Genomic DNA, 20,125 nt, shown 5'->3' on the forward strand with positions numbered 1-20,125 from the left:
GAAACTTAATGTGAAACTCACAATCTAATGAGTTATCACTCTTATATATGGTATTATTGTTATCTTTTTATATATATGTATATATATGGAGCCAGAATTCTTTCTTCCTGTAACTCACACTATGCATTGATAGCTCTTTTCCTCTCAAGCAGCACAGAATACATCCAGTTCCTCTTCTACATGACAGGTCTACAACTTGCTAAAGGCATATATCACATCCCTCTGGAATATTTTCCTTTCAAGCTCAAACATTCTTAGTTATTTTTGCTGATGTGTTCATCTCATGATTTCTAAAATAAAGCAAATGGAACTCACCCAGAATCTACTTGAAGTCTGACAATGAAGAATACAAGAAAATGATTGCCTGCAGTGCATTCCTGGGCATGGGATTTTACTACACAATCATAATCTTACAAAATAGGTAACAATATGTGCTGTTTTATCTTAATAATTATTTATTTCCTTGACACAGTTTTCTTTCCTTATATTTATTAGCGTCTATTGATTTCCTTGCCTTTGCTATCCCATAATCAATTCTTGCCTTAATGCTTCCTGGCAACTTATTTATTCTGGCAAAAAGTATTAAAAGAGTGACTTCATTGTGTAGGAAAAGACTCTTTTATTTTGCCCTTAAAGAAAGAAGATATAATTTATTTCACCAGTACCAACTGAGGTGTCTTACTCAGTTCTACAGATTTGATTCTGAATTAATATCAAAAGAATGCTCTATCCCCATGTGACCCAGCAATCCCTTTTCTGGGTCTATACCCAAAGGAAATGAAATTATCACCTCATAAAGATATCTGCACTTTCATGCTTTTTGCAACATTATTCCCAATAGTCAATATATGAAAACAATGTAGTTGTTCATCAGTGGGCAAACAGAATAAGAAACTGTGGTATACACATAAAACGGAATACTATGCAACCTTAAAAAAGGAGATCCCGCCATTTGCCACAACATGGATAGGCCTGGGGGACAGTGTTCTAAGTGAAATAAGCCAGGCACGTAAATAAAAATATTGTGTGATCTTATTTATATGTGGACTCTAAAAAAAAGGTAAAATATGTAAACAATAAAAGAAAGATTATAAGGGTCAGGGTATGGGAGAGAAAATGGGGAGATGTAGGTCAAAGGATACAAAATAGCAAAAATACAAGATAAACAAGTTAAAAGATCTAATATACAACATGAGGACTAGAGTTAATAATAGTGTATCGTACTTAGGATTTTTGCTAAATGAGTAGATTATAACTCTCTTTGCCATGAGGAGGAGCCAGGGGTAGTTGGGGGAGAATGAATAAGAAAGATGATGGGTATGTTAATTTGTTCTGCTATAGTAACCATTTATATGTGTGTGTGTATCTCCTATGACAGTATGTTATATATGTGATATACACAATAAATTTTTAAAAGAATGTTCAAGTCATAAGCATAAGTATGTGTATAGTATCATAAAGTGTTAGCTCAAAATATAAAGTTATTGGCCCAAGCTTTAATTTTAATATGAAGCTTTTATAACACCAACATATTTTAGAAGACATACAAGAATAATATCGGTCAAACTATAGGAGGAGGTTTCATTGGGAGACAGGCTTGAAGATAATTATCTCTGAATGAAAGGCTGATAGACTCAAGAGCAAAAGTCTTGGGAAAGTATCAGTCATGTGGGCAAACGTTATCATGTTTCCTTAAGCAGAATTTAGAACAGGATCACACAGCAAGAAATATCAGAACAGGAAATAAAAATCTTTTAAAGTATCTCATGCAACTCTATTCTCACTCAATTGTTTTTTTAATATGAATTCTATAAATACATGTAGAAACATGTAAAATAAACATTTATAAAGGATGTATTTTTGACAATGCATGTAAATTAAGAGATATGAAGAGAAATGCTTTGGCTAGATGGTGTAATGGTTTGACAAAAGTGTAAACATACTTAATGCAACTGAATTGTACACTTAAAATGGTAAAAATGGTCAATTTTATACTGTGTATATTTTACCATGATAGGAAAAAAAATTTTATAGATTAACAAGAGGATATTGAGGTAAAATAATATTGTAATGTATTCTCAAGTAGAGCTCAGATCATTTAGAATACAGCATATCATTACCATATAATGTGAAATATGGCAATACCTAGTTACTGAACTCAGACTAGTTATTTAGAATCATTTAGGGAAAATTTAAATACATTAACAGAATTTTAAGACTAAATTAAGACATAAGAGTTCATCATTTATACTAATATTTGTTTTCTTAAATGGAGTTAATCTACTATCAAAACTATTGAGATGTTCAGCATCCTGATTTCAATCACTGAATTAAATATTATAATATTTTTGCTCTTGTTTAATGTTTTATAGATTATAGATGTTTATAAATGTTTTATAAACACTAAGTGAAATAATTTATATAATAAAATAATACAATATGTTGATATAAAAACATTTTAATGTTTTATAAATGTTAAGTATAATAAACATAATTGTTCAATGTTTTATAGTTGTAGCTACATTTTGAGTGTTCTAAATGTCATTTACTAATCATCTAAAGCATATAAATGAATGCATCTGGATTTTAACTCAGAGTAAATTATTTCATAGTTAAGGCAAACAATTGTCAAATACACTGATTTTAAAAGAACTATTATTTATTGGTTTATTTCATGGAATAAATGAGTCTATACTGTTTAGAATATATCAATTTATATTGTTTAGAAATAAACTTGCCATATCCACTTAGATAGAGATGCTGGGAATGTTTGTCAAACAGCAGTGTCAATACAGAAATCTTTTTATTTTCTCATTTCAAATGAAACACAAAATGATCTCTTTATCTCTTCATAAATATTTAGGCACCAGAGGTTTTGATGAGACTTTTCTTTTCAGAATTGTTTTAAGCTGTTTTCTACACTCAAATGTGGAAAATTTCAGATAATATTAGTTTTTCATGCATTTTATTTAATAACAGCAAAGAAATCATAAAGGGAAGCTATATGGCTGAACAAATGGAGACTATTTCTGAGAAATTGCAATTATCCTTGATTTTTGATTTACTCTTATCTACCACAAGGTGATAAATTTGACAAAAAGTCTTCTTAATGGTTTCTGTGCATGAAGAACTAGTTTTCATTCTCTTAATGAAGTGCTTCATCATCCACTCTTTTCCTGCCTAGTGGTCTGAGGCATTGTAATATCAAGACTTCTGTCTCCAGTGAAAATCAATGCTTCAAAAATCTATTACATAGCTTACGACAGAATTGTTTCACTCTTCGTTCTAAATAATAAACATTATATAAAATGCAAATACAAAATTATAAAAGTTACATTACATATTCACGTACTGTATGGTAAAACAAACTTTTTAAAGATACTAGAATATGTTGAAAGTTGATATTGGCCAAGTGAAATCAAGGGAAGAGTATGTTTTTTGGCTCATAAAGTTGTTTGGTATTCATTTGACCATAACAATTATATTTTTAACCCATTCTTTATGTTTAAATTTATCTTTGTTTGATTTTTATCTTGCTTTTTAAAGGTTAGATATGGTTTTATCCACAGTTATTTTACCAATGTTAAATTCCTAATGCTAAATCCTTCATTCTCTTTAAGAGAATACTCACTCTTATTCTGAGTATATAAACTCACCTACTTTATAGAGTTTATCATTGTAATCCAATAAGTGATCTTTAATACTATCTTTCTTCACCAATCTCTATACACCTACTTTTCTCATTCTTTTATTCCTCTTGTCTCTCAGGAGTGTTCTTCATAAGCTGAAGGGAATCTAAGAGAACAGCATTGTCCATACTTCCATTTCTGGTCAGATTACCCATTATAGCAAACCTCAAAAGCATACATAACTATACAAGAAAAAAATAACCCATAGTGGCCCCATCTGATAAAATGAAATATTTTAGATAATTTTCCTTTATTATTTTCATATACTCAGCCTATTGTCCAGGCCTTCTTAATTCCTCCGGAACACTGTAAGATCATAAACTTTATTGAACAACTTCCCCAATCTCTTTTTATTTTCAATTTAGCTACCTTTTCTACAAAAACATATATAAGATTTTTTTCACAGCTTAAAAATAATCACAAAACTTCCTTTTAGATGATATTGCTAAACATTTTCTTATCTTTACTGCCATATTTCTTGAAAAATCACTTGTATGGTAAGGTGTAATTTTCTCATCATGCACTCACTTTTAATATTTGACAGACTGGCTTTTATTCTCCAAAACTCTATTGAATTCAGAGGAGCTTCTTTGTCCTAAGCCATTCTGTATTCTCTTCAGTACTGATACTCCCTTCTTAATGGAGTTCTCGAAGGACTGATGCTGTCCTTATTAAACTCTACCCTCTTTTCAGGTTTACATAAGGGAGTGACTCCCTGTTTTAGTGCTTTAACTTTTTGATGACTTCTGCCCCCTATTGGCTTAATGAGGAGGATAAGAAATTAAGAGAGAATGGCAGGTTCAGTTGACAAAAAGTTTTGCAGATTTTGCACTTCAACTTTTGTTAAGAAACATCAATAGACCTTATGTTTCCAGGCAACATTAATACATAATTAATTGTTAATTAACTTATATCTAATTCATATACTAGATTTTTACACATACCTCTCAGGAAGTATCAATTATAAAATGTTTAACTTATTTGAATGTATAGTGTCTGAAATGTATGCTTTTCAAATGCATATTGATATTTAAAAATTAATTTACAAATTTAAAAGGTAACTTATTAGTTCTGTATGAGAACAATTTTCCATTATTTTAAGTTCACGTAATACATCATATTAAATTCAATTTGCAATATGTTCTAATGTAGTGTATAAGAATTGACAAAATAACCGTTGTTGTGGGGTTTCTGCTTCAACTGTGACATGGAAGGCCTACTTTGATCACCGATCGAGTGGCCGAGTCTTCCTAGCAAAGTATTCAACATTCAGATATTGATTGTTTAGAAATAGAGCAACCTCATTTATTTAAAAGGAAAGACAAAATAATCCACATGCATAGCCTCCTGCCCTTCCTATGCTACTCATATTATATTTGAATTTGAAAACTGCTATTTTTAATTAATAATGGGACTAGATTTGAAGACATAGGCAAACGGAATCAATGATTTTGGTATTGCAAGATTGTCAATTCTCTCCTTTCTCTCACTATAAGCATAAGTCTCTATTAATCTAAACCAAGCATTCATAACCCGTATATATATATAGAAATAGAGGCTCCAGGATGTTACCATGTATTGTTGAAGCCCAAAACTAGGTATAACTGAACCCATCCAATAAATATGAAATGAAAAGCTATTATAGCTGGAAGGATTTGTTTTAAAGTAGACTTTTGAAAATTTTAAATAAGACCAACATTGACTGCCTACCTAACAAATTTGAACTTTATAAAGATATGTTAAAAGGTTTATTTTACACAAAGTTCACTTAAATGGAAACTGTTCTTCAGCAGCAAGGAAAGATCCCATCTTCTTTGCTTAATGCGCATTGCACTGAAGCTTTATGGCTATATTAGAATATGCAACTCCCCATGCCAAGATTTAATTAAAGTTTAAATATTTGAAGGGCTGGTGATAATGTTGCCTCTAATAAAAAATTTACCTGTCTTGGGATCAATAGAGAAATAAGGTTGTCCCTGAAGAATGCTGTAAACGACTCTGGCACTGTTTCCATAGGTCGGGTCATCTGCATCGGTGGCCTTGACCTGGAGTACATATGCACCTGGAAAATAAGACAATATCACTCTAGCATTTTTATTTTACTACTTTCAAGGTCATGACTCTTATCTGCTGGACTCGATTTTCCTTTGGTATTTGACCTATGTCAAGTACGCCATGAGTACATGATGTCACTGAGGATAGTTTAACCATTGTAACCGAAATGTTGAGCAATGATATAGTTAGTGCAAATCACAACTTTAAATATGTATTTTAAGAGCTGTGTCCATTTCCAGGAGCTAGATCATCTAAATGAAAGTCATCATCATACTTTATTGATTGGCACACCAAAGAAAGCATGGACACCACTTATATTAGCTCATCTGCTTACTATTGATGTTTTAATTTTATGATTAGGATATCAATAGAGAGGCTAAAAGGTTTAGAGTGTACTGAACATTAGAGGTTGTTAAGTAATTTGCAATTGCAATTTAAAAATTAACAACTACCTACTAGCATCAGGAAGCCTTTAATTAGAAAAGGAATATTTGAGAAATTGAGAAACCATAAATAATTGCAAAATAGCTATAAGAGCACTTCTTTGCCTCAACAGTGACATAAGAAGACACCACAAACAGTCAAATTATCTGCAGCTTTCCTAATTTTTTTTGGCATGGGTATATTTTTTCTGTACTAAAAGAAGTTGAAGGGAGCTTTTCTTTGTATTTTCCTTATCTGTTCATAAGCATATTGAAATCAGTCTCTAAAAACTTTTAAAGCGAGTATCTCTTCCTAATGTCCTATTCAATGTTACTATTCTGAGTTCAGAACAAAGTGAAATCAAAAGTACCCAGATTGTAGCAAATAAAATAGACACACACACACACACACACATATATACACATACACATACACATGTACATCCAAAGTTATGCAGTGAGTAGAACTCCTTTAATCTGCTGGAGGCACTCAAAGTAACTGTTCTGTTTAGTGAAAATAGGATTGTTCCTTTTCATTCAATTACTCATTCAGCCTTTTCTCTAAGAGTACAAATTTGGAGCAAACCATGTCTTCCTAGATTACTATAGAAGCTAAAAGAATGAATTACTTTTTCATTTCTACCATTTTCTTTTAATAAAATGTTAGGGTTGTGACAAGAGTAAGAAACAATAACTTTTTGTAGACATTCAATGCCAAGGTCTTTCAGTTTAAAATGGTTGAGTGAATCTTGGCTATATTAACAGAGGAAAAATATATTACAGCAGCCTTTCCCAAGAAAAGAAACTTTTAGAGGGAACTTTTAGAGGGAATGTAGATTAACATTACTAGGAAGTCAGGAGTGAAGACTAATATTATCCATCATCATCACCATCATCATCATCAACATCATCAGTATCATTAAACGCAATTTGACCAATGTTTATTTCTATGCAGCACTGGGTACCTGTATTAAAGATTCATTAAAACTACCTTTCTATAATGCTATAGAAATCAACAGTTCATTGAGAGTAAAGTCCTCTCTTCCCAAGAGTATTTTCCCCCAGAATATTCATCAGGATGTTGACTGTCCCTCCACTATACATGCGTTATATAGGCAAAGTCCACAAATATTCACTACTGCCCTAATTCTGGATATAAATATTACAGTTGAAAAACTATAAATTGTTCTACATGTTGGGTATATTTGAGGAAAACGAAAGTATTATACTTAGTTACAAAAAAGAAATTAAAATATTTGAGAAATAAGAAATATTTAGTGAAAAACATTAATAAAATTTGCCAAACTAATGCCGTATTGCAATGTATAGTGGGGAAAACAAAGATGAACACGTATTGTCTTTAATTTCACATTTTTGTTTTTAGTGTTTACATGAACCTCCACTATGCTGAACAAATATTTTCTTCTAATAGTTGTATTAAATTGTTTATGTTAATTATTTTTACAGCTCAAATATTTAAAGGAGTGAAATGGAAAATACTTCATTAATGCATCGAAGTTGCAAATATTTTTTCATACAACCCCACTTAGTGCTACTTAAAAGGATCACTGGATAGCAAGAATAACTGCATTCCTATCATATTTCTTCAGCTGTATCTATAGAATTAAAAGTAATTGTCCACTGAATTACAGTATAGGTTAATCCTTCTTTAGTGAAAGAGCAGATTCCAATGTAAATTCTCCAAAAGTTCTTAAAGATTGCCTGTCTGGGTGTTTACAAGAATGCAATTAAACACCATGATAGCAGCTTCTTTGTCAGCTGCTTGATGACTGTCACCAAACTCATGCAAAAGACAGAGATTTCATACTCTTTCCATTAAGAAGTCTCTGTCAATTGCCTGGAGCATGAAAATCTCCGAAGACTACTTTTTCAGTGCTTGGATAGCATACCAGCTGTTCCTGACACTATTAAACACTAAATACCCAGGAGGTAAGAGCAGGAGGTTGTGGTTGGGGCATATTTAATGTGCCACAAGGAAATAATACAGTCAATGATTTGCACAGAATCTGAAGTAGTCTTGTATGTAGCAGTGAGCTTGAAATTTATTCTTACCACTTGAATCCAGGGGATGACAATATAACCACTCTAAATGGTTATATCTGCAGAGAGAATGCAGCTCATAGAGAAAACACTCTTGTATAAGTGGTCAGGGCCAGAGTGCAGAATTTGCAATGGAGAGTATCAAGTCACTTCAAGTTCCCATATAACACTGTTTTGATCAGTAACAAATTAGTGTATATTTAGTAACAAAGCCAGCACTAAAATTTATTTTATAGTAATAACTAAATTCTATATCTTATACTGTCATTCTAAGGGAATAAATATTTATAAAACTATGATAAAGCAAAGAACAGAGAAACTGATCATTGAGTATGACAGAACTATGATGAAGAGGCATCAGGAGATGCCCACATGATATAAACTCCAGTTAAATAAGTGATCACTAACATTTAAATGACTATGAGTTAGAGTTCACATGAGATCCGATTTGGATATTGTATTGGTCAGCTCAGGCTGCAATAACAAAATATCACAGGCTGGGTGTCTTAAACAATAGAAGTCTATGTTCTCACAGTTTTGGACACAAGAAGTTTGAGATCAAAGAGCAGAAAAATTGGGTTTCTGATGAGACCTATTTTCCTGGCTTCTCACTGTGTTCTCCCATGCCCTTTCCTCTGTGCTCAAAGGGAGAGAGAGAGAGAGAGACAGAGAGAGAGAGGAGCTCCTCTCTGGTGTATCTCCCTTTTTTTATAAGGTCACCACTTCTATTGGATTAGGACCCACCCTTAGGACTTCATTTAACCTTAATTACCTCCTGAAAGGGTCTATCTCCCAATACAGTCACATTCATGGTTAGAGCTTCCACATATGAATTTCAGGAGGATTCAAGTTAGTTCATAACATATCATTTTAGTATACAGATATGTATATGTTAAACTATATGTGGAAATTAACAACTTAGTAAAGCATAATTTATTTCTATGTTGTAAAATTATAGTCATAACATAATGTGATCTCAGTAATTTGCAAGCAAACATTCATGTAATAATAAAATTCTGATAGACTTATTAAACAGGTATACATTACCTAGATGAATTAACTTAAATTTGAGTCAATATTTTTGGTCCAATTTATGTTGAAAACACTAATAAAAAGCATAATGTTTCACTTTTTAGATTCAACTTTGAGAATTCATATATATAATATGTTATATGGTCAGACAATACGTTTGAGAATTCATACATGTAATATCTTATATGGTCAGACAATACATTTACACAGACGCAAATGCACAGAACAGTTTAATAGTTTGTAATTACTCCACTCAAGTTAATGAGTATATGAAGTGCCAGGCACACTGCCCAAGGTGCTAGGGAAACACCTTGAACAAAATTGAGAGACCAACTCCTGAAATCTTATATCCTATCTAAATGAGAATGGGAGGAGAAACAGATTCGAGGTGAGAGATTTTATATGGTAATCAGGAAAAGCAATTTTGTAAAATCTCATTTATGTAGAGACCTGAATAATTTTTTGCACTTTCCTTTTCCCCCTAATTTATTTATTCTTTACTTGACAATATTGTATGTATTTCTTGTATAGAGCACATTTTGAAATATGGATACATTGTGGAATGACTAAACTGAGCTAATTAACTTATGCATTCCCTTACGTATGTATCCCTTTATGTAGTCAGAACACTTAAAGTCTACTTTCCTAGCAATTTTCAAGAATACATTATATTGCTATTAGCTGGAGTCACCATGTTGTGTGCTAGATGTCCAGAATTTATTTCTCCTGTCTAACTGAAATTGTGTATACTTTGAGCAACATCTCCCTAGTCACTCAGTTTCCCCTAACCACCTGTATTAGTCTGTTCTCATACTGCTATGAAGAAATACCAGAGGCTGGGTCCTTTATAAAGAAAAAAGGTTTAATTGACTCATAGTTGAGTATGGCTGGGAAGCCCTCAGGAAACTTACAATCAGGAGGGAAGGTGAAGGGGAAGAAAGGCAGCTTCTTCACAGGGCAGCAGGAAGGAGAAGTGCCAAGCAAAGGGGAAAAAGCCCCTTATAAAACCATCAGATCTCATGAAAATGCATTCACTATCATGAGAACAGCATGGGGGAAACCGCCTCCATGATCTGATTACCTCCACCTGGTTCTGCCTTCAATCCAATCAGTTCTCCAGAAGGCTGTATATGCACTGAGTCAGTGTCCAATATATGGTACCATTTCTCCATAGCCAGGATTCACCAGTCCAGAAATCAAAGGGTGGACACGGTACCACTCACCATCACCCCTAGTGATCTACTAGCAAAATTCTTGCTTCCTGTTTCTGCAACATTACATTCTGCTGGCCTAGTGGTCTTAGTTCCAGAGGGAGAAATGCTGACACCAGGAGATAGAACAATGATTCGATTAAACTGGATGTTAAGATTGCCACCTGGGCATTTTGGGCTCCTGCTAACTCTAAGTCAACAGGCTAAGAAGGGAATTACAGTGTTGGCTGGGGTGATTGACCTGGATTATCAAGAAGAAATCAGTTTACTACTCCACGATGGAGATAAAGAAGAGTATGTGTGGAATACAGGAAATCTCTTATGGCATCTCTTAGTATTACCATGGCCTGTGATTAACATCAGTGGGAAACTACAACCACCCAATCTAGGCAGATACAATTGGCCCAGACTCTTCAGAAATGAAGGTTTGGGTTGCTCCACCAAGTAAAAAAAAAACATGACCTGCTGAGGTGCTTGTTGAAGAAAAAGGGAATACAGAATGGGTAGCAGAAGAAGGTCATCATCCATACCAGCCACGACCACCTGACCCGTTGCAGAAATGAGTACTGTAATTGTCATGAATACTTTTTTATTTTATTAATAATATATTTGTGCATGTATACATTTGTACTAAGAAAAATATCTTCATTTTCTTTATCATGTGACACAAGATTTATTGACTTCATATCAGCATTTAAGTGTTGTTAGCTTTATGTAATACCATTTAGGTTAAGGATTAGCGTGCTTCGGGTTGTATGAGGGATAGCTGTATTATGTTAGGTGTAACTATGACCTTATTATTGTCTTTATTTGGAGATTATGTATGACTTCAGAAGATGTGTATGGGTTCGAGTTGACAAGAGGTGGACTTGTGATAGTTAATATAGAGTGTCAATTTGATTAGATTGAAGGATGCAAATTATTTTTACTGGATGTGTCTGTGAGGGTGTTGCCAAAGGAGATTAACATTTGAGTCAGTGGACTGGGAGAGGCCGACTCACTCCCAATCTGGGTGGGCACAATCTAATCAGCTGCCAGTGTGGCTAGAATAAAGCAGTCAGAATAAGATGGAAGGAGCTGACTTGCTGAGTCTTCTGGCCCTCATCTTTCTCCTGTGCTAGATGCTTCCTGCCTTCAAATATCAGACTCCAAGTTCTTTGGCTTTTGGACTCTTGGACATACACCAGTGGTTTGTCAGGGGCTCTTAGGCCTTCAGTTACAGATTGAAGGCTGCACTGTTAGCTTCCCTGCGTTTGAGGTTTTGGGACTTGAAGTGGCTTCCTTGCTCTTCAGCTTGCAGATGGCCGATTGTGGGACTTCACCTTGCAATCTTGTGAATCAATACTCCTTAATAAACCCCCCTTCATACATACATCAATCCACTAGTTCTGTCCCTGTAGAGAACCCTAATACACCACCATTCTACTCACTGCTTCTGTGAGTTTTAATTCCATGCAGAGGCAGCTCTGGGTGAAAAAGGTCCTGGAAGTGTTGAGGGAAACCTCAGGAAAATCAGAGCCACCTTCACTGCAGATCAAAAATCAGATGGACGAGGTGGCAGAGAAAATAGTCATGTATGACTTTTTAAGCCACTGTTAGGACTCCTGTGGGGTTTAACTACCCTTTCTACATTGACTTATTTTTATCTCATTATCTCTACCTATCTAGTATACTTACCCACTAACCTGTATTTCAGTTTTTATTAACATGAAAGAGATATAACTAACTACACATTAATTTTTCCCCAACACAAAACAGAACCTTAGTATACTTGCACACAATTTATACTTATCGCATGGTGCAATTGCATTAATTTAAAATTACATGGAAGCTTAACTAAAATAAAAATATACTGAGTGAGAATGTAATAAGTGAGTAGTACTTTACAATTTGTAATGACTATTTGATTTACACAGTATTTTCATCTCTGATTAAATTTTGTTGTTTTCCAGTGTGATTTCTTGAACTTTATTTCATTCATTAAATATACTGAACAAGCATTTTATAAAAGCACATAAAAATCCATCTCACAATTTTTAACCAATTTTCTTTCAGCAGACACTTTGTTAAGAGGATTTTGTTTATTTTCTCTATTACAAACAATTCTGCTATTAGTAAATTCTTACCATTGCCATAGCTGGATCAAAAAGCATATAGATTCAACATATTGAGCTGTATTGTCAAGGCGACTACCAGAAAATGTACTTCTTTACATTCCTATCAACAAGGTATATTTTCTAACATTTTCATCAGCCCATATCCTAATTATATGTATTTTTTATTTTATGCTTGAACTTTAACAGCATATAGTTTTTGGTCACTTCTAGTGTGTGTGTGTGTGTGTGTGTGTGTGTACAAGCTGCACTCTTTCTTAACCCAGTTTATCATGTATTATATCTGTGTCTATCTATTGAAAGGTTAATTTACTAACTTATTTTTATTTGGTTTCATTTTTATGTGGTTATTTTAAATGGTTTTCTTTTGTGTGAATGTGTTTATATCTATGTGTGCATGTGTGGTATATATACCTTAAAAACTATTATCCTTTAGTTGTGTTTGATAAACTTATGTGGGTTTTATAGTTTAGTCTTCTGAATTTCTATACAACGAGTATATGGGTTCTGAAGCCCAGACCAGGCAAGCCAGCTTAATTTCATAATATAACTACAGAGGGCTTGCTTCTGCTTTTTTATGTATCATGTAATAATCATCTTTTATTTATTTGATTTAATTAAGACTAATAATATAAAGGCTTGGGATAAATTTTAAGAATCATCTGACATAATGTTTCCATTTTACAATCCAATACTTGAAGCCAGTGATGTTAAAATCATTCTTATTGGTACTTAAAGACATTCTCATCCAAAAGGTAGCAAGGTGAGGGTGGAACTGAGCCCCACTAATTCACAATTTCAGTTAAAGTAGTCATAGTTAATTCATGTTACAATAATTCAATCTAGGTAGGACTAGGAATGACCCAGAGCCTTCCTGTAAAGAACCATGACCAGCTGACGTACTTGTGGAAGGCAATGGGAATACAGAACGGGAAGTAGAAGAAGCTGTTAATAAATGCCAGCTATGAGCACATGACTAGTTGTAGAAATGAAGACTAATTATCATAAGTATTTTTTCTATATTCTTTAGAATGTGTTTATGTGTATTTATACATATATTAAGAAATATTTGTTTTTGTTTTATTCTTTCATCATCAAATATAAAATATATTGACTTTATATTAGTCTTTAAGTATTGTTAATTTTATATCATAGCATTTAAGTTATGGGACATTAGGCAAAGGGTAAGCATCACCCAAGGACTTTATCTCCTCTTCAGGGGAAGGAATTAAAGTATTTTTAATTATACAAAGGATACTTGTATCATATTGGGGGAATTATTACCTTGCTATTGTCTTTATTTTGAGATTAAGTATGGCTTAAGGAAATGCATATGGGTGCAAAGTTAATAAGGGCTGCACTTGTGATGATTAATTCTAGGTGTCAACTTGACTGAATTCAGGAATACCTAGTGGTATAGTTTGGCTCTGTGTCCCCACCCAAATCTTATCTTCAATTGTACTCCCATAATTCCCATGTGTTGTGGGAGGGACCTGGTGGGAGAAAACTGAATTATGGGGGCAGTTTCTCCCATAATGTTCTGTTGGTAGTAAATAAGTCTCATGAGATCTGATGGTTTGTTTTATCAGGGGTTTCTGCTTTTGCGTCTTCCTCATTCTCTCTTCACCTACGGGCATCCATGTAAGAAGTGACTTGCTCCTCTTTGCCTTTTGCTATGATTGTGAAGCTTCCCCAGCTATGTGAAACTGTAGTTCAATTAAACCTCTTTCTTTTGAAAATTGCCCAGTCTTGGGTATGTCTTTATCAACGGCATGAAAATGGTCTAACACACCTAGAGAATTGGGAAAGCACTATTTCTGTGTGTGTCTGTGAGGGTGTTTCCAGAGGAGATTTGCATGTGAGTCAGTGGACTGAGTGGGGAAGATCCATCCTCAATGGGGGCAGGGACCATCCAATTAGCTGGGGGCCTGGATAGAATTAAAATGGCAGAAAATAAAGTGATTTGCACATGCATGCGCATTCTTGCTGTTTCATCTTCCACCATAGGATAGCACAGCAAGAAAGCTTTGTCCAAATGTAGCCATTCAATCCTGGACTTTTCAGCCTCCAGAACTGTCAGTCAAGTAGATTTCTGTTCATGATAAATTACCCAGTCTTGGGTATTTTGTTTTAGCAGTACAAAATAGATTTTAACTATGAGATCTGCTTTGTTCTGTGGTTCCTCTTTTTGTGTTTGCTTAGATTTATAAATGGCTTCTCCATCCTCTTTAATCTTCAGCCAGGACAGCATATAAGGTATTTTATAAGAATTAGTGTGTTTTTGTTTTAGATATAGTGTCTCCCTCTGTCACCCAGGTTGGGGTGCAGGGGTATAATCACAGCCTACTGCAGCCCCAACCTGATGAACTCAAGCAATTCTCCCACCTAGCCTCCCAAGTAGCTGGGACTATAGGCGTATGCTACCACACCAAGCTAATATTTGTACTTTTGGTAGAGACAGAATTTTGTCACGTTGCTCAGGCTGGTTTCACACTCCTAGGCTCAAGCAATCTACCTACCTCGACATTCCAAAATGCTGGGATTACAGGCATGAGCCACAATTCCCAGGCATAAGAATGACTAACACCACCAATTCTTGGGATCTCATCAGAGAGTTTAATTTAATTGTTCTTCAGTGTGACAGGTAACATAATTTTTTTCTAAATTTCTGAAGATGAGTCTGGAATAGCGAGGGCTAAGAATTCTCCTAGAGAACTCATCAATTAGGAGAGGCTGCATAGCTTGACATTGTGATTATAATCTTTGTCTCTGTGGCCTAACTTTTGAATCCCAGATTAGCCATTAAACAATTGTGTGATCTCAAGGAAATTTATCTTTGCTTTAATTCCCGCATTTGCAGAAAAGGTGAAAAAACATAGCATCAATTTTCTAGTGGTATTAAATGTGTTAATATTTACATATAAAGACATTATAATAGAGTTTGCCATGTAGTACTCCTATTCTAGGGTATGTAAAATAAAACAAACACCACTGGGCGCAGTGGCTCACGCCTGTAATCCCAGCACTTTGGAGGCCGAGGCGGGTGGATCACTTGAGGTCAAAAGTTCGCGACTAGCCTGACCAACATGGAGAAACCCCTTCTCTACTAAAAATACAAAAAATTAGCTGGGTGTGGTGGCACATGCCTGTAATCTCAGCTACTCTGGAGGCAGGAGAATCATTTGAACCCAGGAGGCGGAGGTTGCAATGAGCCTAGATTGCGCCATTGCACTCCAGCCTAGGCGACAAGAGCAAAACTCCATCTCAAAAATTAAAATAAAATAAAATAAAATAAAATGAAATAAAATAAAATAAAATAAAATAAAATAAAACAAATACCTAAATACTCACTCTCTGTTCTCCTGCACCACGCATAGGGTATCACTTCCAAAAGTGTGACACTCGCAAGACTCCTATCCTCAACTCTCACCCCTGAATATTCAAATACTGATCTGGAATTTATCTTCTGTGTATTAGAAAAGGGAGGTTTTGAATATATATTTAAATTATATTAAAATGCAAACAAGTAGATTATAATAATATTGGATCACTTTATTAGAGACCCAAGGGAAAAGAATTATACATTTATTAAGTCTTCATGAAATAATGAAAACCTTTAAGATGGACTCGAAAAGACATGCCATAAAAATCCCCCAGAGTAGAAATGATGCCTCCTTGAATTGTACTTCTAAGATCAGAGCAGCCAATTTGGCTTTTCTCTGCCTAACACCCTGACCTTGCTCACTGTGGGCCTTGAGTAGCCCCAGCACATCTAATGCTGTGACAGCGACTTATGATTTGGTATTCAGTCCAAGGCCCCAGCAGCACTCTAAGGTTATAAAACCTTCCTCTTAGATCTGTCCTAAATATTTTAGACTATACATATTTACACCTTGTGATTCAGACCTACTTTGATGGATAAGTGAATCCATTTTTATGAGCACTTTATCTCTCAGCTGTGTGCCAAGAATTCTATAGTACCATGAATATCAATACAAATGCTAATGCCTGCGTCCAGTGACACACATTGAACTCCAACTTACAGTGTTGCCTTCTTTATACCTAATGTCATTTGAAATTATTTTCATAGATGCTGTTAGGAAATTCCATAGAAATAATGATGAAATGTCTGAGTTTGGAATATACTCACACAGGGGCTCTCAGCGATAATTCAGTAAGCTTTGCATTTTTTCTGTGTAGCATCATATTATTATAGGGTAAATAAATCACGTTTGATGCAAATGTATTTGGCCAAGGTGTTAAGGGCCAGTTACTTTGACTAATTAGAATTTAATGCACTCTCTACATACCTAACATTATTTATTTTGATTTGATCAGATGCCTCTGCCATGTTAAGAGTAAAATCTATCAGTCTGTCTATCTATCATCTATCTGTCTATCTATCTATCATCTATCTACCTATATATCAATCATTATTATCTATCTATCTATCTATCTATCTATCTATCTATCTATCTATCTATCATCTATCTATCTATCTATCTATCTATCTATCTATCTATCTATCTATCATCTATCTTCTTCCTATTCATTTATCTGCATCTCTCTATGTAGTTTCAAGTAAAAGAAAAAACATAAGTGTGTGTTATAATACACATATATAGTATATATGTGTGTGTATAAACTAGCAATTAGAAGTACTAAATCCTAAAATCAACACTGTAATTAAATAGATATATGATCTTTGCAAGTTATTTCAATTCTGTAATGATAATGTAATTTTAGTGGACAGTGTGATAATCCTCCAAAAATTAGTCCCACCTAATCCTATGAACTGTTCATATTTATATTAATATATCACCATCTCCATTATACCTCCATGTACATTAGATGTTGAATCTCATGGAGGCAATTGGCTTAGGTCTAAAGCAACAAACCCAAATTCTGCCCCCTTTTTTTTCTGGCTAATAATGCTTGTTTAAGAAGTATAAATGCAACCTACATAAAGCCAACAAAATCAGAAGAGACATATGCTAGGAACTTCTAGAAAATTCTCTTTGTACCCCCTTTGGATAATGGTGTGCAGATGCCTGGAATTGCTATTGCCATTTCAACATCTCAGTGGATAATTGGCAAGATTGTCACAGACCAGAGGCCACAAACTTTAGAATCACAGGGGAGAAAAATAAAGAAGAGTCTCAACTAAACCTGCCAGAAGCTCATCCTCCAAGCATTTTGATACTTTGAGACCATAAATTCTCTTTTGTGTGCTATTTTTTAAAAATTTTATTTTATTTTACTCTAAGTTCTGGGGTACATGTGCAGGATGTGCAGGTTTGTTACAGAGGTAAACATGTGCCATGGTGGCTTGCTGCACCTATCAACCCATCACCTAGGTATTAAGCCAGACATGCATTAGCTATTTTTCCTGATTCTCTCCCTCCCCCACCCTCCCCCAACAGGCCCCAATGCTTGTTGTTCCCATCCCTGTGTTCTCACTGTTCAACTCTCACTTATAAGTGAGAACATGCGGTATTTGGTTTTCTGCTCCTGCGTTACTTTTCTGAGGATAATAGCTTCCAGCTTCAACCATGTCCCTGCAAAGAACATGATCTCATTCCCTTTTATGGCTACATAGTATTCCATGGTGTATGTATACCACATTTTATTTATCCGGTCTATCATTGTTGGGCATTTGGGTTGATTTCACGTCTTTGCTATTGCGAGTAGTGCTGCAATGAACATTTGCATGTGTGTATCTTTGTAGTAGAATGATTTATATTCCTTTGGGTATATACCCAGTAATGGGATTGCTGGGTCAGAATCTACAAGGAACGTAAGCAAATTTACAAGAAAAAACAAACAACCCCATTAAAAAGTGGCCAAAGGACATAAACAGACACTTCTCAAAAGAAAACATTTGTGCAGCCAACAAACATATGAAGGAAGGCTCAACATCACTGATAATTAGACAAATGCAAATCACAACTGAGAGACAGGACTAGCTGGATTTCCTAGGCCAACTAAGAATTCCTAAGCCTAGCTAGGAAGGTGACCGCATCCACCTTTAAACACGGGGCTTGCAACTTAGCTCACACCTGACCAATCAGGTAGTAAAGAGAGCTCACTAAAATGCTAATTAGGCAAAAACAGGAGGTAAAGAAATAGCCAATCATCTATTGCCTAAAAGCACAGGGGGAGGGACAATGATTGGGATATAAAACCCAGGCATTTGAGCATGGAGCCACAACCCCCTTTTGGCCCCCTCCTATTGTATGGGAGCTCTGTTTTCACTCTGTTAAATCTTGCAACTGTACATTCTTCTGGTCCGTGTTTGTTATGGCTTGGAGCTGAGCTTTGCTCACCATCCACCACTGCTGTTCGCAGCTGTCCCAGACCTGCCGTTGATTTCCACCCCTCCCGGGTGGAAGGGTGTCCACTGCACTTCTGATCCAGCCAAGCGGTGCCCATTGCTGCTCCCAATTGGGCTAGAGGCCTGCCATTGTTGCTGCGTGGGCTAAGTGCCTGAGGTTCCTCCTAATAGAACTGTAACACTCACCACATGGCCCAAGGTTCCATTGCTTGGAATCTGTGAGACCAAGAACCCCAGGTCAGAGAACAAAAGGCTTGCTGCCATCTTGGAAGTGGCCTGCCACCATCTTGGGAGCTCTAAGAACAGGCACCCCCGGTAACAAAAACACAATGAGATAGAATCTCACACCAGTCAGAATGGCGATTATTAAATAATCAAGAAACAACAGATCCTGTCAAGATTGCAGAGAAATAGGAAAGCTTTTACACCGTTGGTAGGAATGTAAATTAGTTAACCATTGTGGAAGACAGTGTGGCGATTTCTAAAAGATTTTGTGTGCTATGTTATACTTTGAGTTGCATTAGAATTTTCTGTTACTTCCAAATAAACAAGATTTTGGCAAGTCAGTTAAACACTCTAAATAAACCTCTGTTATTTCAAATATAAAATGGGAGTACAGAGAGTGGGAACCTCATGGAACTTATTTATGCATTAATTCATGTGAAAATGCATATAAATTTCTTAGCATAATAACTGGCACTTAGTGAAACCTCATCAAAATGATGGTTTAAATTCTTCAACTTTGTAGTGAATGGGTAGAGTTCCCTACTTCCAGTGATTTGTTGTACAATTTGAAACAGAATCATATCTGAACTCTCCCCAAAATTAAGATTAATCTTTGGGTTACAGGGTTTTGAATATACCATTGCTCTGTCCAAAACTTTCCAAGCAGTGCCAATTACTTTATGTAGTCTGAAATTTGAGATTAATATCCTTCTCCTTTTTTCATTCTAAAATTTAACCACCCTGCTTCTGTAAACCTCTTCTCTAGGGAATGTCTTTTGCTCTCTGTCCAAAAAACGTTAGAGCTCTGCCACTTAATTTTTGGGTAACAATTTTGAGCCTCTTATCTAAGAATTGGAAATTTGTAACTGAATTTCACAAACAGGTTAACAAAGATTAAATTTAACAATACATGTAAATTACATCTTCTGGTTTCTTCCACTAGTGCTGGCTCCCAAATTGCTTTCCACAGTGCATTGCACTC

The 20,125-nt window shown here is 34.9% G+C and overlaps 1 protein-coding gene across 3 annotated transcripts in view; it reads right to left on the minus strand.

The window, feature by feature from the left end:
- Positions 1–20,125, minus strand: part of CDH12 (cadherin 12) — a 1,061,064-nt gene that overhangs the window by 103,097 nt on the left and 937,842 nt on the right. For 2 of the 3 annotated variants that reach the window (XM_032135477.2, XM_032135479.2), the window contains one exon: positions 5,632–5,751. In XM_032135477.2, the coding sequence (XP_031991368.1) occupies positions 5,632–5,751 (120 nt within the window). Of the gene's footprint in view, positions 1–5,631; positions 5,752–20,125 lie in introns of those variants that run through there. The other variant, XM_058430114.1, reaches the window with a different exon arrangement.

The sequence above is a fragment of the Hylobates moloch genome, unplaced genomic scaffold (assembly GCF_009828535.3).
Source record: "Hylobates moloch isolate HMO894 unplaced genomic scaffold, HMol_V3 SCAFFOLD_17, whole genome shotgun sequence".
Lineage (NCBI taxonomy): Eukaryota > Metazoa > Chordata > Mammalia > Primates > Hylobatidae > Hylobates > Hylobates moloch.